This window comes from Leptonychotes weddellii, chromosome 12, assembly GCF_054177405.1.
Source record: "Leptonychotes weddellii isolate Sample4059 chromosome 12, ASM5417740v2, whole genome shotgun sequence".
NCBI lineage: Eukaryota > Metazoa > Chordata > Mammalia > Carnivora > Phocidae > Leptonychotes > Leptonychotes weddellii.
This window is the reverse complement of record NC_138380.1, coordinates 19,910,837-19,934,002: the sequence shown is the minus strand read 5'-3', so window position 1 is coordinate 19,934,002 and position 23,166 is coordinate 19,910,837. Positions and strand designations below refer to the sequence as shown.

General features: G+C 36.7%; 1 protein-coding gene across 2 annotated transcripts in view; it reads left to right on the top strand.

The window, feature by feature from the left end:
- KLHDC10 (kelch domain containing 10) overlaps positions 1–23,166 on the top strand; it is a 57,429-nt gene that overhangs the window by 12,170 nt on the left and 22,093 nt on the right. Inside the window, exon 2 of one of the 2 annotated variants that reach the window (XM_006729222.3) lies at positions 14,666–14,752. The exons of the other annotated variant lie outside the window; for it this stretch is intronic. Coding sequence (XP_006729285.1) covers positions 14,666–14,752 — 87 coding nt within the window. The remainder of the gene's footprint in view (positions 1–14,665; positions 14,753–23,166) is intronic. 2 annotated transcript variants of the gene reach the window in all.

The following is a 23,166-nucleotide window of genomic DNA, read 5'->3' as shown; positions in this document are numbered from 1 at the left end:
TCTCCTCTTTACCCTAATTCTTCTGTTTGTCCCTTTTTACCTCTCCAACTTCACCACTGATGTCTTTCATTTTATATTTCAGCTACATAGAAGTATTTGTAGTTAGTAACTTAAATTCTAAGAATAGGGTGGAGAGAGAGATTAAAAAGAAAAAACTTGTAATTTACTATAGTGCTACACTGTGTCATGATTCCATACATACCGTTTCTTCTAGCATTCCATTCTCCTAATTGTCTTATAAGACCCACTCAAGTATACTTTATACAGCTTTTTATTTTTAAAGATTTTATTTATTTATTTGACAGAGAGACACAGCGAGAGAGGGAACACAAGCAGGGGGAGTGGGGGAGGGAGAAGCAGGCTTCCCGCGGAGCAGGGAGCCCGATGCGGGGCTCGATCCCAGGACTCTGGGATCATGACCTGAGCCAAAGGCAGATGCTTAACGACTGAGCCACCCAGGCGCCCCTATACAGCTTTTTAAAATTCTGTTTTTTGATACAAATAGGGTACTTGTACAGAGTAGTTACAGTGTATTTGGCCCTGTTCAAGGTGTTTTACAAACATTAACTTATTTCTCCTCATAACCTTGTGAGGTGAGTGACTTTTGCATCCTCTTCTCTGATGGGGAACTGAGGCTTAGTGAGAAACTACATGACTTGTGCAAAGACACATGGCTAATAAATGTCAGAGTTCGGCTTCAGACCAGTCTGTTGGACTTCAGAGCCTATGCTCTTGTGCCTCTTCTTTGTGCCACCACCTTCCTTTGTACATACATACACAAAGGATCACAGTACTTATGTCTGCTGAATTGCAATTGTTTGTTTCTCAACTTATCTCCTTACTAAGTTTGGGTTCCTTAAAGACAAAAATAATGTCTTATTCTTTTTTCATTTTTTTTTTTTAAAGATTTTATTTATTTATTTGACAGAGAGAGACACAGCGAGAGAGGGAACACAAGCAGGGGGAGTGGGAGAGGGAGAAGCAGGCTCCCCGCAGAGCAGGGAGCCCGATGCGGGACTCGATCCCAGGACCCCGGGATCATGACCTGAGCCGAAGGCAGTTGCTTAACCAACTGAGCCACCCAGGCGCCCTCTTTTTTCATTTTTTTAAAGATTTTATTTATTTATTTGAGAGAGAGAATGAGAAAGAGAGAGCACGAGAGGGGGGAAGGTCAGAGGGAGAAGCAGACTCCCTGCTGAGCAGGGAGCCCGAAATAATGTCTTATTCTTTATCATATTCTACAGAGACTTAGAACACTGTCCAGCTTTTAGTAGGCTTTTAGTAAATGTTTATTGAATGAGTAATTATCAACGTCTGTGGTTATTCATGCAAGAGAGTTATTTTACATTACATAGTCTAAAATACTTTTTTTTTGTACTAAGGAATTTAGCACATACTTTTTTTTTTTTTTAAGATTTTATTTATTTGACAGAGAGATAGCAAGAGCAGGAACACAAGCAGGGGAGTGGGAGAAGGAGAAGCAGGCTTCCCGCCAAGCAGGGAGCCCAGTGTGGGGCTCGATCCCAGGACCCTGAGATCATGACCTGAGCCGAAGGCAGACGCTTAACGACTGAGCCACTCAGGCGCCCCAGCACATACATTTTTTAAAAAGATTTTATTTATTAGAGAGAGAGCACACATGTGCACAAGTTTGGGGGGGAGGGGCAGAGGGAGAGTGAGAAGCAGATTCCCCACTGAGCAGGGAGCCCAATGCGGGGCTTGATCCCGGGACCCTGGGATCATGACCTGAGCTGAAGGCAGATGCTTAACCGACGGAGCCACCCAGGCGCCCCTAGCACATAGAATTTTTGTATGGCTTTTCTAAATATTCTTTTTTTCCAAGTAGTTTTATGTTGAATTATCAGAAATAGTTGTAGCATTCTTCCGTCTATGCCTTTATTCTATCCCCTCCTGCCTATTCAGAAAATCTGTGTTATTATCACTTCTCTGTCCTGTGTCTTCAACCTTTTTCTCTCCATCAGATCATTCCTATAGCATTTGAGCTTTAAGTTTTATCTCTTCTAATCTCTCCTTTTCTTTTTATAGCCAAGTTTGTGAAAGCATTGACTAGAGTTGCTGTCTTCATCACCATACCTCCCCATCACATCTTTGAAGTTGGTTTTGCTAATGTCACAAATGACATATGTGTTGTCAAATCAAGTGGATGTTTTTCAATCTCCATCTTACTCTCTCTTCATTTTATTTTTTTAAGAATTTTTTTTTTTTAAGATTTATTTATTGGGCGCCTGGGTGGCTCAGTTCGTTAAGCGACTGCCTTCAGCTCAGGTCATGATCCTGGAGTCCCTGGATCGAGTCCCACATCGGGCTCCCTGCTCGGCAGGGAGTCTGCTTCTCCCTCTGACCCTCCCCCCTCTCATGTGCTCTCTCTCATTCTCTCTCTCTCAAATAAATAAATAAAATCTTTAAAAAAAAAAAAGATTTATTTATTTTTGAGAGAGAGAGAGCAGAGGGAGAAGGAGAGAGAATCTCAAACAGACTCCCCAATGACTGCAGAGCCCGATGTGGGGCTTGATCCCAGGACCCTGAAATCATGACCTGAGCCAAAACTAAGAGTCAGCCACATAACCAACTAAGCCACCCAGGGGCCCCAGAAATACGGAATTTCTAATGTGCATTCCAAACTGGGTACTTTAGAAAGAGGTAACATATTTAGCTTTAAATACACATGTATATACAAAACTAAACATTGAGAAAACTATTTGGGAAGAAAAATAACTTTTTAAAGCTACATTGAAATTTTTTATGCTCAATTTTTATTTTAAGTATGAAACTTCACTGTGCATTTATGGAAAAAATTCTACAGTGCAAATGTTCTTGTGAAATGGTATCTTTGGAAATCTTTATTTCTGAGTAAAGAATAGCATTTTATTTTATTTTTTTAGAATAGCTGTTATTTTTTTTTTTTTAAGATTTTATTTATTTATTTGACAGAAGAGACACAACGAGAGAGGGAACACAAGCAGGGGGAGTAGGAGAGGGAGAAGCAGGCTTCCCGGTGAGCAGGGAGCCCGACACGGGGCTCGATTCCAGGATCCCAGGATCATGACCTGAGCCAAAGGCAGACGCTTAATGACTGAACCACCCAGGCACCCCATAGAATAGCTGTTATTTTTTAATATAATGCTTCATGCAGGTATCTTACTGGCAGTCATGTCTACTTTGGCAGTATTCATATCTGATATTTTTTGCTTTTGCATTTAAGTTTTTCTTATTGGCTCTCTGCTTGTTTCATAATAGGATTGTTACCAATGTTTCAAAACAGCTTGATTTTAAATGTTAAACTTCTAAAAACAGGTTTTTAAAAAAATTTATTTATTTGAGAGAGAGCAGGGAGGGGCAGAGGGAGAAGGAAAGGGAGCATCCTAAGCATGCTCCACACTTAGCACGGAGCCCAACACGGGGCTTGATGTCAGAACCCTGAGGTCATGACTGGAGCTGAAATCAAGAGTCAGACATCCAACTGACTGAACCTCCCAGGCGCCCCTAAAAACAGTTTTAAATTAGATAGCAGACATTAAAAATTTGTTATTTGGTGAATATTTTGTTGTTTTTTGTCAGATTTGGTCCAACACAAGCTTTTATTGCCTTTGGTCAAGTCTAGGTATTTTCTTTGAACACACTGCATTTGCCAACAGAAAATGGTGACCCAAGAGAAGCGAAAATGAGTTCATAAAGAACAATTGTGACTTCACTTCAAAATTGATTACTTTTCTAATTTTAATCAGGGAACAGAATCAGTAGCAAAGTAATAAATGACATTTCTGGATAGAGTCATTTAACTATAGCATTTGCGAATTTCCTTCTGCTTGGCTCCTCAGTTTCACTTGCAGAAATAGGGAGGGTTCTGTGTTTCTAAAGAGCTACCTATCTTTGGTGGTCCTTCAAGGAGATAGGTTGCAAAATTTTAGTTCATCAGGCATTGTCACAATGTACTGATTAAAAACAAATCTGTTTGGGGCGCCTGGGTGGCTCAGTTGGTTAAGCGACTGCCTTTGGCTCAGGTCATGATCCTGGAGACCCGGGATCGAGTCCCGCATCAGGCTCCCTGCTCGGCAGGGAGTCTGCTTCTCCCTCTGACCCTCCCCCCTCTCATGTGCTCTCTCTCTCTCATTCTCTCTCTCAAATAAATAAATAAAATCTTTAAAAAATAAATAAATAAATAATAAAAACAAATCTGTTTTTCGTATTTAGTCTCTTATATCTACACTCACCCAACACATAGTCTTTCTCTCTCCCTCAAGGATGTTTTTGGGGGACAGCAATCATTCTCTGGGTACTCGTTAGAGTGCAGGAGATCCAGAAACAGGAAAAGACCAAGTCATGTACTCTGACTCCTAAGTGGGTTATTACTATACATTTTTATTTTAGTATATTAGGATTCAAATATTTAGTTGTTAGTAAAGAAACTGATTAAGTTATTTTCTAGGGTTGTAGGATGTATGTCATACTCATTATTTTTATTTTTTAATTAAGTGTTTAATTTACATTCTAGTTAGTTGACATACAGTTCAGTATTGGTTTCAGCTCATTTTTCTTTTAAACAAAGTTTTGCTGGACATTAAAAAAAAAAAGGTGATATTCAATTAAGAAAAACAGACCCTCTGGCTATGGTTTACACATTTCAAGACAGGCACATTGACACAGATACACAGAGTATAAATGCAGGCAGGTTTTTTTTTAATCTTAAACACAGAAAACATAAGCAGTAAAAAAAAAAAGTTTTAAAATTAACTTTTTTTTTCCTTTTTTCCCTTCTTCTGAAACTTTTTAGAACCATAAAATGTTAAAATTGAAAAAGACCTTAGAAATTATTTTACCCTATCTTCTATCCAGTGTGGGAATCCTTCCCACAATAGCACTAATCTTTTTTAAAAATCTCTATTTTAATGTTTTGGGTTTTTTTAAAAAAGTAAACTCTGTGTACAACATGGAGCTTGAACTCATGACCCCAAGATCAAGAGTTGCATGCTCTATCAACTGAGCCAGACAGGTGCCCCTAAATCTCTATTTTATTTTTTTAAGATTTTATTTATTTTTTATTTATTTGAGACAGAGAGAATGAGAGAGAGCACATGAGAGGGGGGAGGGTCAGAGGCAGAAGCAGGCTCCCTGCCGAGCAGGGAGCCCGATGCGGGACTCGATCCAGGGACTCCAGGATCATGACCTGAGCCGAAGGCAGTCGCTTAACCAACTGAGTCACCCAGGCGCCCTAAATCTCTATTTTAAAGAGGTCTACTTATTTTGACCTCTTAGATTAATGGGCTGCCCATTATGTTGTGGAGAAAGCTGTCAGATTATTTGTTGACTCTATTACAAAGACTTGCTTTAAATTCAGCTGCAAATTCTATGACTTTCTCCCAGTTGTGTCTTCTTCTAGAATGTGGAATAAATCTATTCCTTCTTCCATTTAACCACCCTTTGGAAAACATTTATAACATTCTGGGTCTGAATTCTTTTTGCTTTTTAGCCTAGGGTTTACAATTTAACCTGGAGTCTGTGGCTCGTCTTCAGGGAATTGTATCATTATGTAAAATTGTGAGTATATATGTTCATTTTTCTGGGAAGAGAGCTAACAATTTTTATTAGTCTCAATAGATTGTGATTTCCCACCAAAATTAATATGCCAGACCTACCTGGATGGACCTGGTAATCTGCTTTTTGGTTTTGTTTTTATTTTTATTGTTTTTAATAAGTTTGCAATGAGCCAGCAAATCCAGCACCTCAAGAGCTATTGCTCTAGGTAGTTTCTGAGATTCTTGGAGCATTTCTGATTCCATTGAGAATTGTAGAATTTTTAGAGCCTTAGAGACCATCTAGTATGCATACAGTTTATGGAATATTTATAGCGAATTCTTTCTATCAAAAGATTAATCTGATCCAAAAGGGTGAGGTTTTTATTTAAAAATGTATTTCAAAGTCTTGGCAACCATTCATAAACATTAAGAATGTGGTGGTGCTATTTTAAATCAGAAGTGTTCCCAAGATTTTTTTTGTTAGATTTAATATTTTAATCTAACACAAGTTTATGAATTATGCTTTTTTATTAACTTTTAATTTGTAAAAGTTTTAGCCTATTTGGTTTTTATAAATCCTAAGGAAGGACAGTATGGCTTAGCATTCAGTCATTTATGAACACTGGTTTCAATATCCCATCTAGCTTTTGGAACAGTTTGAGCCAAGAACAATTCCTCCTGTGCCTATCCCCCTTCCCCAAAGACAAAACTCCTCAACCAACAAAGCTTTTTTTCTTCTTCAGTAAAGTAATAATTGAATAACTATTGACATAAACCAAATGACAAAGAGCCTCTTAAGATTTGAAGATGTCTGTCAGTGTGCTATGATTACTTCACTTTTATAGAAGTCTATGTATTATAGGCATACATTTTGCTACAAATGTCAGAAGAGTGAAGTTAGAAGAGACAAGAGACTAATGTGAAAGAGAACAGAAAAATGAAGTGCGGCAGGGGAAATGAACATTTTTAATAAACAACAGAAATGGTGAGCAACAGAGATAGCAAGAACCAGCATTTTCATTCACTTACCATTTATTCCTCTCTTAGTGTTGGCTTATAAACAGAGATATATATGAAAATAGAATGTTTTAAATAAAAAGGGGCACCTGGCTGGCTCAGTTGGTAGAACATGTGACTCTTGATCTTGGGGTACAGAGTTCAAGCCCCACGTTAGGTGTAGAGATTACTTAAATAAAACTTTAAAAAAATCTTAGAAAAAAAGAATGTTTTAAATAGATAAATAGTAAATGGTGTAGTTAAAGAGAGGCAATATAACATATCTGATATCTGGGGGATGTATAACTGCTTTTGCCTCAATATTGCAACTCCCCTTGGGTGCCTGGGTGGCACAGTCCGTTAAGGGTCTGACTCTTGGTTTTAAAGCTCAGGTCATGATCTCAGGGTCCTGGGATCGAGCCCCACATCAGTTCCGTGCTTAGTGGGGAGTCTGCTTGAGATTCTCTCTCTCCCCCTCTGCCCCTCCCACTCATGCTTGCTCTCTCTCCCTCTCAAATAAATAAATAAATCTTTAAAAAAATATATTGTAACTCCCTAAAGATACATTTCTTTTGTAAGCCATTAAGTAATCAATAGCTGCTCACACCCTTAAAACAGACTGCATCTTTCATACAGTTTCATACATAACCATTTTGACTCCTAAAAACCCAAGGGATGGGAAATACTAGTTATTTCATTCATTAAAGTGACTTATTGTGGTTTTTATTTTAATAAGGTAGCAATATGATGGTATAATGGGAGAGAATACCAGAGTTTTGGGAGAGAAGAGCAATTTCTTTGGGGGGTTGGGAGAATGAAACTTTAGTTGAGAATCATTGCCTTAATATTCATTCATTCATTCAACATGTATTTATCAAGTACCTCTATTAGACACATTTCTCAGGTGCTGAATTGAATTATGACTAAGAGTAATAATATAGAGCAGTTAAGAATGATTTCGATCTAGGGGCACTTGGCTGGCTCAGTTGGAAGCCACATGACGCTTCATCTTAGGGTCGTGAGTTCAGGCCCCACATTAGGTGTAGAGATTACTTAAATAAATAAAACTTAAAAAAAGAGTGATTTGGATCTAAACTGTATGGGTTTGAATCCCAGATTTTTCATTTGCTTAGCTAAGTGACCTTGGGAAAATTACTTAAATCTCTCTGGGTCTTGGTTTCTTCATCTGTAAGTTGGGAATCATAATATTATCTATATCATAGAGTTGTTTTGAGGATTAAATGAGTTCTTGGAATAGTATTTTATTAAGGGAATGCAGTTCTTTTTATACACACACAAATATAATTATATATATATCATGCTATGATTAAGCCATAACACAGTACAGTATAACACTCTAATTTATATTTTGGTTTATATTGATTTATATACCACTTTGTTTCAAAAAGGATTTGAGACAGAATGGAAGCCTCCTAAAGAATACTCTGTATTCAACCAACACAACAGAACTAAGATATGGGTTCAGATCTTGCTTTGAAAGGCAAAAGGCAAAAACTTAAAGATGAGTGTATTTAAGTGCTAGGAATAGATACTCAGAATTCTCCCAAAGTGTATAAGAAAGTGATTTACTTAACAAGTGGGTCACCGCTAGCCCAAAGTGTGCCATTGTGCAAATTATTTAAAAATGCCTCTTCCAGGCATTCCTGGCTGGCATAGTCAGTGGAGCAGGTGACTCTTGAACTTGGGGTTGTGAGTTCGAGCCTCACATTGGGTGTAGAGATTACTTAAAAATAAAAATTAAAAAAAATCTTAAAAATAAATAAATAAAAATGCCTCTTCTGGGTAAATATAGTCCTTTGGGTGCATTGGGAAGTAGAGTGCAGGCTGGATTTTAACCCCACTTAGCCACTTGGCCTGGAGCTTTTGTGAGGTAAGCAATCTACACAGCTATGATTCTAAATACAGTATTAATTTGCTTCTCTTTTGAAATGACACTGAATTGTATAAAGCATTAAGACCATACTGTGTGGCATAGCTACCTAAATCAGAATTTTAGATCATGTTAAATAGTTCTTTTTGTGAGAATATTTATAATTGTTTCAGACATATCATTTTGAATGCAATCTGTCCCATATCAACACAGTTCTTTTCATATTTTAAAATTTTTTTATACTTTTTACTTCGAGATATTGTAGACTCACATGCAGGCATAAGAAATAATACAGAGTGCTCCATCCTTTCATCTAGTTTCCCCAAATGATAGCATCTTGTTATTGTTGTATAATAACACAACCAGGAAGTTGACATTGATACCACCCACTGACCTTACTTTGATTTCATTAGTTTTACATGCATTCATTTGTGTGTATGTTTGTTTTGAGTTCTAGGCAGTTTTATCATGTGTGCAGATTTGTGTGACCACCTAGTCAAGATATAGAACAGATCGTTGCAATGACTCCTCATGTTATCCTTTTATAGCCACAGCCACTTCCCCTGGTAAACCCCTGGCAACCACTAATCTGTTTTCCATCTCTATAATTTTGTCACTTCAAGAATGTTATGTAAATGGAATCCTACAATATGTAACCTTTTGGCATTGACTTTTTTCATTCAGCACACTTCCCTTGGGAGCCATCCAAGTTGTTACACAGATCAGTAGTTCATTAATATTGAGCATTATGCCATGTATGGATATACCACAGTTAAACCATTCATTCATTGGAAGGTTGTTTCCAGATTTTGGCTATTATTGATGAAGCTACTGCGAACATTTGTGTACAGGTTTTTGTGTGAGCCTAAGTTTCTTTTTTTCCAGTTTGCTGGGTGTTGAATTTTATCAAATGCTTTTTCTACATTGATTGAGATGATCATATGGTTTTTCTCCTTATTCTGTTAATGTGGTGAATTATACTGATTTTTTAATGTTAAATCACTCTTATATTCTTGGAATAAATTTCACTTGATCATGATGTATTATCCTTTTTGTATAACTTTGATTTTATTTGGTAACATTTTGTTTGGAATTTTTGTGCCTGTTTTTAAGGGATGTTGACCTGTAGTTATTTTTAATGTCTTTATCAGATTTTGATATCAAGGTTCTATTAGTCTCGTAAATGAGTTTCTCTATTTGCTGCAAGCATTTGTGTAAGATGAGTATTATATCTTCCTTCAGTGTTTGGAGTGAAGCCATCTAGTACTCTTAAATTTTTGCACAATGACTAAATTTGTATTTTTCTATCAATATCTGTATTAATCACTTTCTATGTCTTTCTTCTGAACAAGGCAAAGACTTTATCATTCTTCTGCTTTCCCTTCTCTCAACCCCCTTCTTATCCTCACAGTTATTCTTGTCAATATCATCTGAGATTGTAGTTTTGAATATTAGTAAACTTGTGTTTTGTTCTTTTCCCAATCAGCACTTAACTTCAAGGCCTTACTGGTTTCTCTCCTTACCCTTTTCTTGTACCTTGTTTATTTGTTTCTGGATTATTTTTTTTTTTTTTAGCTCCAGATATATATCTTTGAGTAATTCTTTCACCAGAAGTCTGAGGGAAGCAAAATTTTTGTGTCCTTACACATTAAAAAATGTAATCTCACAATTGAGAGTTTGAGTAGATAAAGAATCTGGACCATCTGTTGAAAAGACTGTTCTTCCCCATTGAGCCATTGAGTAGTCTTGTCACCTTTGTCAAAAGTCAATTGACCGTAGATGTTTGGGTTTACTTGTGGACTCTTAATTCTGTTCCATTGATCTATATGTCCATCCTTATGCCAGTACTAAAGTGTTTTGAATACTGTATCTTTGTAGTAAGTTTTGAAGTCAGAAAGTGTGACTCTTCCAGTTTAGTTCTTTTTCAAGATTGCTTTGGTTTTCTGGGTTCTTTGAATTTCCATATGAAGTATACGATTAGCTTGTCCACTTCTGGAGAAAAGGCAGTTGGAATTTTGGTTGAGATTGCTTAATTCTTTTCTATCTTAACTTTGTGAAGTACTTTCTACTTCTTTTTCCTTCTCTACTGTATTCTGGTGAATTTCTTGGCTCCATCTTTTATTGTATTAATTAAGTTTGTTCATTAACTCTATCTTTTCAGTTCTTAGGTTTTTTAGTTCAATGATCAAAACTTAATTTCTGAGGGCTCCAATTGATTTCTTTTTTAAATAAATGCATTATTATCTTGCATATCTCTGAGGATATTAATTGTATTTGATCTAAGGTCTTACCCTCTTTAACCTGTCAACTTTCTTTGGGTATGAGTTCTTCTGTTAGTCACACTCATGCCTCTTTTTCATGTTTGAGTCTTGGTTTTGTGCTCATTTATCTTTATTTGAGAGTCCTTGTTAGCCTTCCTGTAAATGTTACATCTATTACTGCAGCATGTCTCCACTGAATGTGGGTAGAGATGGAATGGGATGGAGTGTACCATTGCCAGTCTTCTTTGTACGCCTGTCCCCTCTTCTACCTGGGAGTTAATATCCATCTAGGGTTCTGTCTTATTCTCTGATCCAGTGTTTATACTCATTGTTCCTACCTGGAGAGTGACACCTGTCTTGTTTAATGCCACTATTCCCATCTGGGAATACCTCTGTTCCATAATGCTTGACCCAAAGAGGTAAATGGGGGAGAGGCTGATCTGCTTTGTAACTTCTGTGCCACGCCCCAATCTGTAAATTCTGTTAAGTTGTTTCAGTTCCCTGCTGTTTTCCGCTTCTGGGCTTATTTTACTATAAGGACTGCTCTGACCACTTGCAGTAGCCCTTTACTCTGGGTGTATAGGACCATGTTTTTCATATTTCGGTGATTCCTCATAGTATTAGTCCACTAAAAACATTTCTTGCTTTCTTTTGATTTTGGATTTTTTAAAAAATGGCTTCTGTGTTATTTGCTGGGCTTTGGGGAAAGGGGAGTGTGCTCAGCCTACCACCCTGTTTCAGTCAATGCCTTTGTCATATTTATACTGAAATAAATTTAATAGAAAGGAAAAAAAAAAAGGCAAAAAATAGGGGTGCCTGGCTGGCTCAGTTGGCAGAGCATGTGACTCTTGATCGCTGGGTCCTGAGTTTGAGCTCCACGTCGGGTGTAGAGATTTCTTTAAAAAAATTATAAACATTAGCAAAAAACAAAATATTGAAGAAATTATGCTTTTTGTTTTTGTTTTGAAGAGTAGAAGCAATCACAAATGAAGATTGGCAGTTTGAATATATAAAAATCAAAGCTTCAATGAACAAAACTTCAGACCAGGAATATATCTATATGAAATTGGAAAGGCATATATTTGCTATGTTGCTGGTTTTTCTCTGTTTCTGATCTTTGGGTAAAGGAAGAAAATGTGGGTTCTGAAGTCAGCGCCTACTTTGCATGAATAACCTCTGTAGAGTCAACATTAGCTTGTGCCTATGACAGACTTATGTTGGTGGCTGAGAAACAGGCCAAAGATGTTTGACAGAGCTCTGAGAAAACGTCAGAAGGATTTTTTATTATAAGTGTGGTTCAGTAATTTTCAGTATTATTCCCTTAGTGTTATTCTAAATTTGTTTGTATTTTTCCATGATAAAATATATCATGGAATTTTTGGATACTATAAAAGAGGTGATAATCCTCAATCCTAATCATAACCACGTTAACACTTTGGTATGTTTCTTCACAGTATTTTTTTTAACATAGTTAAAAAAATAAAGTAATATGATATTATTTTTCTTCCAGTCCAAAAGTAATGCCTACTCAATGGGAAAGCTCGGAAAATAAAGACCAGCATTAAGGAGAAAAATCCCAAAATCACTCATAATAATCACCCAAAGATAACCACAATTAAAATTTGATGTATATCCTTCCTGTATTTTTCATGAATCTATACAAGCACTTTTTTCTTTACTAATATGGTATCATACTCTGGTACTATTTTGTACTTGCATTTTTTGTTTATAATATATTGTGAATATTTTCTCATGTGAATAAATATTCGTGTATATACTTTTTAGTGTGTGGAATATGAACATATTTAAGTATGTTTATTTAGCATACTTACTTAACCATCTCCCTATCGTTGGACATTGAAAGTGTTTCTAATTTTTTACCATTATAAATAATATAATAGTGAGTATCTTTGTCCATACATCTTTCCATGCATCTGTGATTGTTTCTTTAGGAATAAATTCCTAGAAGTGGAATAGCTGGGTCAAAGGGTATGTACATTTTAACACTTTTGATACATAAAAATGTCAAATTTTAAGCTAATCACTTGTTATATTCTGTCTTGTATTGCTATCTAATTGTTTTATGTGTCTGTCTTGTCTCCCTAATTAGAATATAAGCTTCTTGAGGTCAGGGGAAGTTTCTTATAAATCTTTTGTATCCTTTGACAGTATGGTTTACAATGTTGGACTTAGGAGTTATCAACAAAAATTGTATTGATTTAAAGCTGTGGTTCTCCAGACTTTTGGATATCATTAACTTGTAATTTAAAAAATATGTGTATTTTGGGGCTACACATAGGCTTGTAAATTTTCTGTTTTTCCAAGAAAGAATAATAAAATCAAAACCAACTACCCATTTCCTATCACCTCTATTTCATAAAATAAAGCATATTTAATAACAAAAAATTCCTAATCCCTGAAAAAAGAACAGGCCTTTAAATGGAACACTTTACCTTTAAAAAAAAAATCACTGCCTTGTTCATTTGTTTTTGTTTTTGTTTTTGTTTTGGGCTGGTCAGTCTTTACCTTAGCCTAGCAGTGGTCTGTAGACCAACATTTGGGCATTGCTGATTTAAAAGACTTAGTTAAAAGATAACCCTTTTGCAAAAATGAATATTTCTTCCCCTTGCCAAGGAGTCTGCCTTCTCCACATAATAAGTACGTATGCACCAGTAATGCCATTTCATTACACACTATTTGTGTATCTCTATGTACAAGTACTACAGTAAACAAACCAGACCTTGCTGATAAACATCTAAATTTATTTTCAATTGCCAAACCCCAAAACTGTACACTTTCTAAGGAATTTGAGACAGGATAAGTGTGGTATAGTATAGTGGAAAGAAGGCAGGTTTTAAAGTCAGGCAGGCTGAGCTTGGATGCTGGGTCAGGCATTAAGTCACTTAATTTTCCTTTGGCTTCCTGACTTATAAAATTAAGATGATAATATCTTCCTCAAAGTGTTTTTATGGCTACCGTTATGGCAATTACTTCACTGTAATATAATTATTTGTTTAGACATCTGCCTTCCTCACAAGACCAAGAGCTGTTGAGGGTAGGAGTCATCTCCTTGCACGACCCTAGGGCCTAGCCTAGGGTTCAAGGCATAGCAAATGCTTAATGAAATGACTGTTGAATCCATACAGGATTGTTGTGAGGATCAAATGAGATAATATGTGTGGAAGCTCTTTGTAAACTTTAAACTCTCTATAAATTTAATTGTATTGCCAGTAAAAGCTATCTTTGGGAGCTTTCAAACTTTGGGAAGAGACAAAATTACCCATTTACCAGTTCAATAATGCTTTGTATTTTTCTACTATATTATAAGAAAACAAGTTTTAATTGGGATTAATATGGAACTGATTTGCTTCCTGGGAAGGCAGATGAATTTCCTTTTTTCTCTCCCACAGTGGAAGTGCCAAGATATTAAATGTTTGCTTTATTTGGTTGTCACCATAACATTTTAATTATAGCATTTTAATCAGCTTATTTCATATTCAAAGAATGGTGCCCATTGCTTTATCCTCTTACCCATTTAACTGATAAAAGAATACCAAACCTGGGAGAAAACAGAAGCCTACATTGTGCCAAATTAATTTTAGCCAGAGCTCCTTTTTTGACATTCACTGATTTTTAAAAATGTCATAATTTCTAATCTGTTTGTAAAGCTCCTGGTGAATTTTTGCCACAAGATGGCATTGGTGATTATTGAATGCATGTTCTGTTGAACCAGAATTCTGAAAAATGGTGTACATGTTGTTCGTATTCTTTGGGGATGAGTTGAATACCTTCATCACTGCTTATATATTAATTTAATTTTGTTTTGACTTCCAAAACAGGGTTAAATGCTACTTTACATCACTTCTTTCTGTATTCAAGTATTGTTTTGTTTCCTGTTTTTCTGTCTTTATAACTACAGTAACTATGTATTATTTGCCATGTGTTGTATGTGTCTGACTTATTGCTGATAATTGTGGTAACAGGTAAGAAGAAAATACGATGGGACCCAGTTAGGAGGCGCTTCATTCAGTCCTGTCCCATCATAAGGATCCCTAACAGGTTTTTGAGAGGTGGGTGATAACTAGCAAGAGATCTGTGCTTCATATGGATGGGTTAAAGGGAACTTTGAATTTTCTAAACTCAAATTTCTCTGGTTTTTAAAAATTGTCTAAACAGCTAAAATTGGAGTAAGAAAAGTCTAGAACTTAATTTTAAACCTGTGTTTCATATTGACCACTGTTGGAATTGTAATTATAAGTTTTAGGGAGTTAGAATCACTTAATGTGTATCAGATGGTAGATGGTAGAAATAAATCATCTAACTGATTATCAGTATTATTCTACTACAACCATATGAGAAAGAACGTGGAGTGAATAATCGATAAAACATGGGTGTGGGAAAGAATTTTCTAAATATCATTCTGAGGAAGAAATAAAGCTTAATTTATTTGATTGTATAAAATTAAAAACCTCTTATGTCAAAAACTATAAATAATGGCAGACAGTCACTCCTTTGCTGTCCTGCCCGCCTTTCCCTTGCAGTGTATTCAATAAACTTAAGAAAAAGAAAACATAAATAACAAGATAAATTAAAGGGGGTAATATTTGTAACAAATGGTTACTATCATGAATATATAAGGAGCTCTTATAAACCAGTAGTTTAAAAAGCAAATGCCCGCTAGAAAAATAGTTAAAAGGACATGAATAATCAATTCAATTCAAAGGTCAATAAATATGAACAAATATTTATTTTTACTATTATATAAATATGATAATTAAAATAATAAGATAGCATTTTCACCTATGAGGTTGCTAAAGACTAAAAATAAGAATACCCAGTGTTGGCAAGGGTATGGGGACATGAAGCTCATACACTGAGGGAAGTGAAAATTTCACACAGCCTATCTGGATTCAATTTGGCAATATAATATAAAAAAAACCCTAAAAATGGTGACATCCTTTGACCTAGTAATTCTTTCTTTTAGAAATGTTGCATTCCTTCTATTTCTTATTTTTTCCACCAAAAGATACTCTATACTGAAAAAAAAATCTCAAAAGACGGTTGAAAACTGGTTCACACTATTTTTTCGAGATATAACCAATTGTCAGACAAGCATGCCTACAGTGGTGATCTCGACTTCAATAAATTACTTATAAGCCACTATATCTAATTTTGACTGAAGATTATTAAAAAGAAAAAAAAAGTCTCGCAGCCGCTATGGATGTTCCATATCTGGTACCGAACCTGTTTGTAGCAGCCCTGTTCCACAGCACGGAAAGAAGAGAATCTAGACTAAATGGGTCAAGATAAGATACTTAGGGTGGGATGCTATCTTTTAGAATAAATAATAATTTTATTGATACAAATTAAGATATAATTTTAATATTATGTGACATGAACCGTTGTGCATACATGGCCAAGCAGGCACATCAAATTCTATAACATTTCTTTTCTATTTATAAACTAGAATGCTAATTTATTGTTTTACAATGAGAAAGCTAACTTGGGCTGACTAAATTTAAGTACAATTAAGAAATTGTTTAATTAGCACATAGAATTTAATATAATACCAATTTTGTACAATCATAAATGTAAAACAAAGGAAGCAATGAAATAACATCATATCTGGATGGTGAGATTTTATTTTCTTTGAATATTCTGTTTTTCAATTTTTTAATGATGGCAAAAAGAGATTAGCACAGGTAAGTTGCACACCTTTGATTATTTTGTAAGCCCTAACTTGCCTCCAACCATGGCTGAGCAAGATGTCTCTGTCAGTGCTGAGGGAGGCGGGAGGAAACCCAGCATCACCATCATCAGTCACCAGTGGCTGCCTCTAAGTCAGTGGTCTTGTCTTAGTTCTCGCCTTCTTTGACCTGTTTGTAGTGTTTGATGCTGTTGACCACCTGCACCCTCTTAAATTTTCCTCTTCTTTTGGGTTACTTTACTGTACAATCCTAGATGTTTTCTTCTTCTCTTTGATTGTTCATTCTGTTTCCCTCACTAGCTTCTTTCTTCGTACCCACTAGAGGTGGGTATTGCTCCAATGTTCTGTCCTTCTCTCCATTATCTCCTTTGGTTCTCTCATCAGCTTTCACAGACTTAATTCTCTTCGTTCGTTCGTTCATTCTTTCATTCCTTTAGTATTTCTTGATTGCCTCCTGGGTAACAGGCAGTGTACTAGCTCAATATCTAGATAATAGAGAGTCAGATAAAGAAACAATTACAAAAAATAATTTGAGTGTAATTCTTTGTGGTAAGTGCTGATGAGATAGGATGGCATGGGATTACACAGAAGAGGTACCTGACTCAGCTTGTGGGGAGCAAGAAGAGTGGCCATCAGGATAACTTCAGAAGAGATGTACTTAAAGGCTGAGTAGGTGTTAATGAGCAAGGGAGAGTTAGAACATCTCAAATCATGAGGACCACACAGCTTAAGTAAAGGCAGTTAGGCAAAACAGAGCATAGACTCTCAGAGAACTGTAGGGAGTTTAGCACAGTGGGAAAGAGTATGGAGAGAAGAAGCTGGAGAAGGCCCAGATCAAGTGGGGGTACCACCCAAGGGGAGTTTTCAAAATCACTTTGTTTTTTTAACCAGTGAAGAGATTTAACTGAAAGACCAGTTATGAGGTTATTATAGTTATCAAGGTGAGAAGTGATAGAGCCCGCAGTGAAGGTAGTTATAATAAGAGCAGAGAGTAGGGAATTGATTTGAAATATAAGGAAGAAGAATTTGATGGGACTTGATTGATTTGACGAATACTGAAGAGGAGCTTTCTGTGTGGACCATTGTGCTCTTTATATGTGTTATATAGGTCGATAGTGGGGCAGATTTGAGAGAAAAGATGATACGTTCAGTTTATAATCTCCCCAAACCAATAATAGTATAACCTTGAACCCTCAGCATAAGAGTTATTTCCAGGGAAAGCTCCTTGGAAGGCCTATCTCTGTTCTGATGCCACCCTCCGTGTACCTGCCTGTATCATAGCACTTATCACACTGAATTATAGTCATTGCTTTCCTTGACTGTGCCTGCCGTTAGACTGTAAGCTCTGTAAGGGCAGGAGTAGTGGGACAGTGCCTTTCATTTCTTTATCTCCAGTCTGTAGCACAGTGCATGTGGTAGATATATCATGTGTATTTCAGTCCAACTGAATTATTAAAAAGGCCACTGTCAGGGAATAAGAGGGGACTAAAATTTTCATACGTTCTCAACTTCCCTCTGGTGGTGTGACAGTAAACTAATGAGTTGTTGAGAACACAAACATGCTGTTGTTTATTGTTTTCTTAGATTAAAAAAAACCTGTGCTTTTGAAATTGCCACTTTCAAGCCTCTCATTTTGGGAATCCTATACATCACCTCTGTTGATTCTGGTTTAAACAGTTTCAAAGGGCTCATTTTCTGTCACTGGATTCCTTTACTAGATCCTGCATTTTTTCATAAAGATATCTCTACCAATTAAAAGTGTGGTGTGAAACAATACTGGTATAATAAAAACATCATTACAAAATGATGGCCTAAATGTACCCATTTACATTTCCATGCTTCTTAATATCATTGCAAAAGACGAAACAGACCTAAGAAAAAGAACAAATCCTAATTGTAGAAAAGGAAGGCTTTGAAGCCAGATTATCTATGTCTGAATCCAGGCTCTACCATTTACCAACTGTGTGACTTTGGGCAAGTTCCTTACTCTTTTTTTTTTTTTTTTTTGGTCTTCAATTTCCTCCTCTGTAAAATGAAGATGATGATAGTAGTACCTACCTCCTAGGGTTATTGTGAGATCAAGAGAGAGATTATGTGCAGAGCACTTTGAGTTTTTACGTTTAGCCAATGTTGAATTAATCTTAGCTGCTTTCATTGTTATTTTATAATGCCAGAAAGTCTAAGGAATTTCAGGGTAATAGAAAGCAGTTGGAATTATATTGATTGAGAAACCAGAACAGAATAAAATGGAACCCAAAATAGGTGCTTGTGCTGCACACTGCAAGTCCGAGAATTCTTAGTAAGGCATCTTTCCTGAAACTCCAAGCCCAGCTTCAGCAAGTATGGGAGTAGGGAGCAGGTGTAGGAAAAATGGAACATCAAAGCAAATAATTAAGGGACTTCCTCCAAAATAGTTATTTACCTTACTTCTCTCTCTTCATATTAAGAGCTCTGGCAACAGCATTAGTTCTAGGATAAAGCTATGAGGACAGCTCCTCAGGCGGAGTTAGGGGATTTGCTTTGGGGAAGGTTGAGCAGGGTATGTTCGTATGGACTGGGATTGGAGAGAGAGTGGGGGCACAAAGCAAAGCTTTGGATGAGGGAGGTGAAACAGGGACAGGAAAAGAAAGGGAGCTCCGTCAAGGTGTGATGTACATTAAAGGACCATACCATCAAAATATGGCCTTTCTCATTCTGGCAATACCAAGACAAAGCTACTTACCTTTTCTCTACTTCTAAAGGGCAACCTGTCTGTCAGTGTACCACTTACCTGCAGAGTCCCACAGTGAGTGAGACCTCCCATTTGGAGGTTTGGAGACAAAGTACTACAACTATTGAGGAAACCCATGTCTCTCACAATCACTGACCAATGTAGTCCTTCATTTATTAATATAAATAGGTGATCAAGGCCCATCAGACATTTGAGGGAGATTAGACTTGAAAGAGGATGACTAAGATGAACAAATGAAACACCTGACGTGGTGGAAACAGAGATAATGAGGAGGCAGAATGGAACTTTGGGAAGATCTGATCATAGATTTCCTCAGAGTCAAGAGTGAATTGGGTCTATAAATAAAAAACTAGCTGCTGAGGAGAAAAATGAATGATTAAAGAATTAGTTCTGTGTTGAAGTCTTGATTGCTGACATATAAATGCAGTTGGAGTATTAAAAGACAAGCTTAAGACCAATTTTTATGAAAATAAAAAAGCAATATAGAGACCATAATGCAAGAAGACCAAAAGAGAAAATACATGAGAGAAATTCATACTTTGAGGATAAATCTGAGTGATCCAGTATCGATTTCGTAGAGTTACAGAAGGAAAGATCAGACAGTGGAAGAGAGAAACTAAAGAAATACAGAATATTTCCCTATACTTAAGAAAGACTCTGACTTTTCAAGTGTAAAGGGCCCACCAAGGAACAGGCAGGAAGAACACAAAAACAAAAACATGTATCTATACATTGCTGAACTCCTTATGATTCCAGAGACAGGAAATAGTGTATATTTTCTTAGTCTTAGAGCAAGACTAAGAATCAGACTGGTGTTCGATTTCTTACCTGCAACATGATTTGCTACGATAAGTACCTTCAGTGTTCTGAGAGAAAATTATTTTGAACAGAACTCTGTACCGAGCCTCACTAATGTTTAAGTGGGGGTAAAAATAAATGAGAAGTCTGAAACTTTACAACACATACCCTTTTTGACAAAATTACTTTGAAGAGATACTCCCAGTAAAATGAAAACAAATCCAAGAAAGAGGGAGATTGGGATATGGGAAGCAACAGTGTGTAAAGAAACCAGTAAAACTTAAGAACTACGTCCAAATAAAGGGACTGTGAAGCCAAGTTTAATTGTTAAGAAAAGATTTATAAAAATACAGAATAAGATAAATGTGTGTATATGTGTATATATGTTTTATATATATAACATTCTGTAACTAAAAATACAGAATAAATACATATGTGTATGTATGTGTGTGTATATGTGTATATATATAGCTATAAGTAACATTCTATAACATTTTAGATGATTTAAACAAATTGGGGGTAGGGAGAAAGTAAAACTGCTTAACATCATCTAATTTTTTGTTCCAGAATTTACAGGTGTAATATGGGCTTATTAAAATTCAAATAATACGGGGGCGTCTGGGTGGCTCAGTCATTAAGCGTCTGCCTTCGGCTCAGGTCATGATCCCAGGGTCCTGGGATCGAGCCCCGCATCGGGCTCCCTGCTCAGCAGGAAGTCTGCTTCTCCCTCTCCCACTCCCCCTGCTTGTGTTCCCTCTCTCGCTGTGTCTCTCTCTGTCACATAAATAAATAAAATCTTTAAAATAAATAAATAAATAAAAAATAAAATTCAAATAATATGGAAATACATAGGATGAAAAATGAATATCCTTATCTCAAGCATATATAACAAATTTGAACAGATTAGTAAGAAAAAAACAGACATCTCAATAGAAGAACGTATTAAAGGCTTGAGCAGACATTTCTCAAAAGAAAAAACTCTAGTTGGCCAATAAACAGGAAAAGGTGCCCAATCTCATTAGTAATGAGACAAATGCCTATTAAAACCACAATGAAATAGGTCTACAAACTGATAAGAATTGCTAAATTTAGGGGCACCTGGGTGGCTCAGTTGGTTAAGCAACTGCCTTCGGCTCAGGTCATGATCCTGGAGTCCCTGGATCGAGTCCCGCATCGGGCTCCCCGCTCAGCAGGGAGTCTGCTTCTCCCTCTGACCCTCCCCCCTCTCATGCTCTCTCCCTATCTCATTTTCTCTCAAATAAACAAAATCTTTAAAAATAAATAAAGTGGAGAATTGCTAAATTTAAAAGACTGACAATACCAATAATAAGTATTTTGTAAACAGTTTGACCTTACCTAGCAAAGGTAAAGATTTCCATATATTGGGGCCCAGAAATTATATTTCTAGATTTATAACCAACAAATGGGGGTCCCCGTGCACCTGAAAACATGTACAAAAATGTTTATAGCAGCATTAAGAGCCACTAATTTGAAACAACCCAAACGTCTATTCACTCAATGTAGGGTGGATAAATTGTGGTATATATTCGTACAAAGAAATACTATTTGTTTTTTTTTTAAAGGTTTTATTTATTTATTTGTCAGAGAGAAGAGCATAAGCACAAGCAGGGGGAGTGGCAGACAGAGGGAGAAGCAGGCTCCCAGCTGAGCAAGGAGCTCGATGTGGGACTCAATCCCAGGACCCTGGGATCATGGCCTGAGCCAAAGGCAGATGCTTAACTGACTGAGCCACCCAGGAGTCCCAAGAAATACTATTTGACAATGGAAATGAACAGACTACTTCACCCCAAACAACGTGAATGAATCTCAGAAACATAATTATGAATGAAAGAGCCCAGAAAGAATACATACTATAGCATTCTACTAAAATACACTTCAAAACTAGGCCAAAATAGGGGCGTCTGGGTGGCTCAGTCGTTAAGTGTCTGTCTTCGGCTCAGGTCGTGATCTCGGTGTCCTGGGATCGAGCCCCGCATCATTGGGCTCCCTGCTCAGTGGGAAGCCTGCTTCTCCCTCTCCCACTCCCCCTGCTTGTGTTCCCTCTCTCGCTGTCTCTGTCAAATAAATTAAAACAAAACAAAACAAAACTAGGCCAAAATAAACAATACTGTTTAGGGATGCATATTAGGTATAATAAAGCTATTAAAAGAAAGCAAGTTTTATGATTGCCATAAAAATAGGAAGTACGTTTCCTCTAGAAGTGAAGGAGGTGGACGGAGGGAGTTGTGACCAAAAGGAGCAGGTAAGGGGGCATCTGGGTGCTGACAATATTCAGTATTTTGACCTGAGTGATGATTACCTTTTTGATAATTTGTTAAGCTGTACATTTATAGTTATATGTGTTCCTATACATGTGTTATATTTCACAATAATGTTAAATTAAAAAAGCAAAGGTCCTGCTTCACATCTTTATTCTTCACCTTATTCCCCTCTCCAGAAGTAATCACTGTTAATAGCTAAGTTTTTTTCCGTGTGTGGTTTGTTTGTTTACTGAGAGAGAGCGCTAGCGAGTGTGCTCTGGAGCCTGGGGGGGAGGGTGGGGAGGGGTGGAGGGAGAGAGAGAATCTTAACCAGGCTCCACAGCCGAGCACGGAGTCCCACGCGGGGATCGATTTCACCACCGTGAGATCATGACCTAAGCGGAAATCACAAGTCAGTCGCTTAACGGACTGAGTCACCCAGTTGCCCCTGTATGTGGTTTATTCTTAATATTGTTAGGAAAACAAAAATTTATGGTTTTTAAAAATTTATTTGAGAGAGGGAAGGCACGTGTGCATGCCAACAGCAGAGGGGCAGAGAATCCTCAGGTGGACCCCATGCTGAGTGAGGAGCTGGGAAGCCAGGCTTGATCCCAGGGCCCTGAGATCATGACCTGAGTTGAAATGAAGAGTCGGCCGTTTAACTGACTGAGCCACCCAGGCGCCCCGAGTTTATGGGTTTTAAAAAAATATTAGAGGTAATAGGATGTGGATCTTCTAGGAGAAAAGGAAAGAAAAATAAGAAAGCTTAATTATTTTAATAAAATCAGAAAAGTGGAAAAATCAAGATTTTCTTGCTATCAAAAAAAGTGTCTAATAAAATTTGATACTCAGTGTGTTCGTTTTGTTAAAATGCATCAAGCTGTACTCTTATATGCAATTTTCTGTATGTTACAGTTCAATAAAAATTTTATTTAAAAAAAAACCATACCCATTCCTGGTAAGGAAAAAATTTGCAGGCATCCAAGA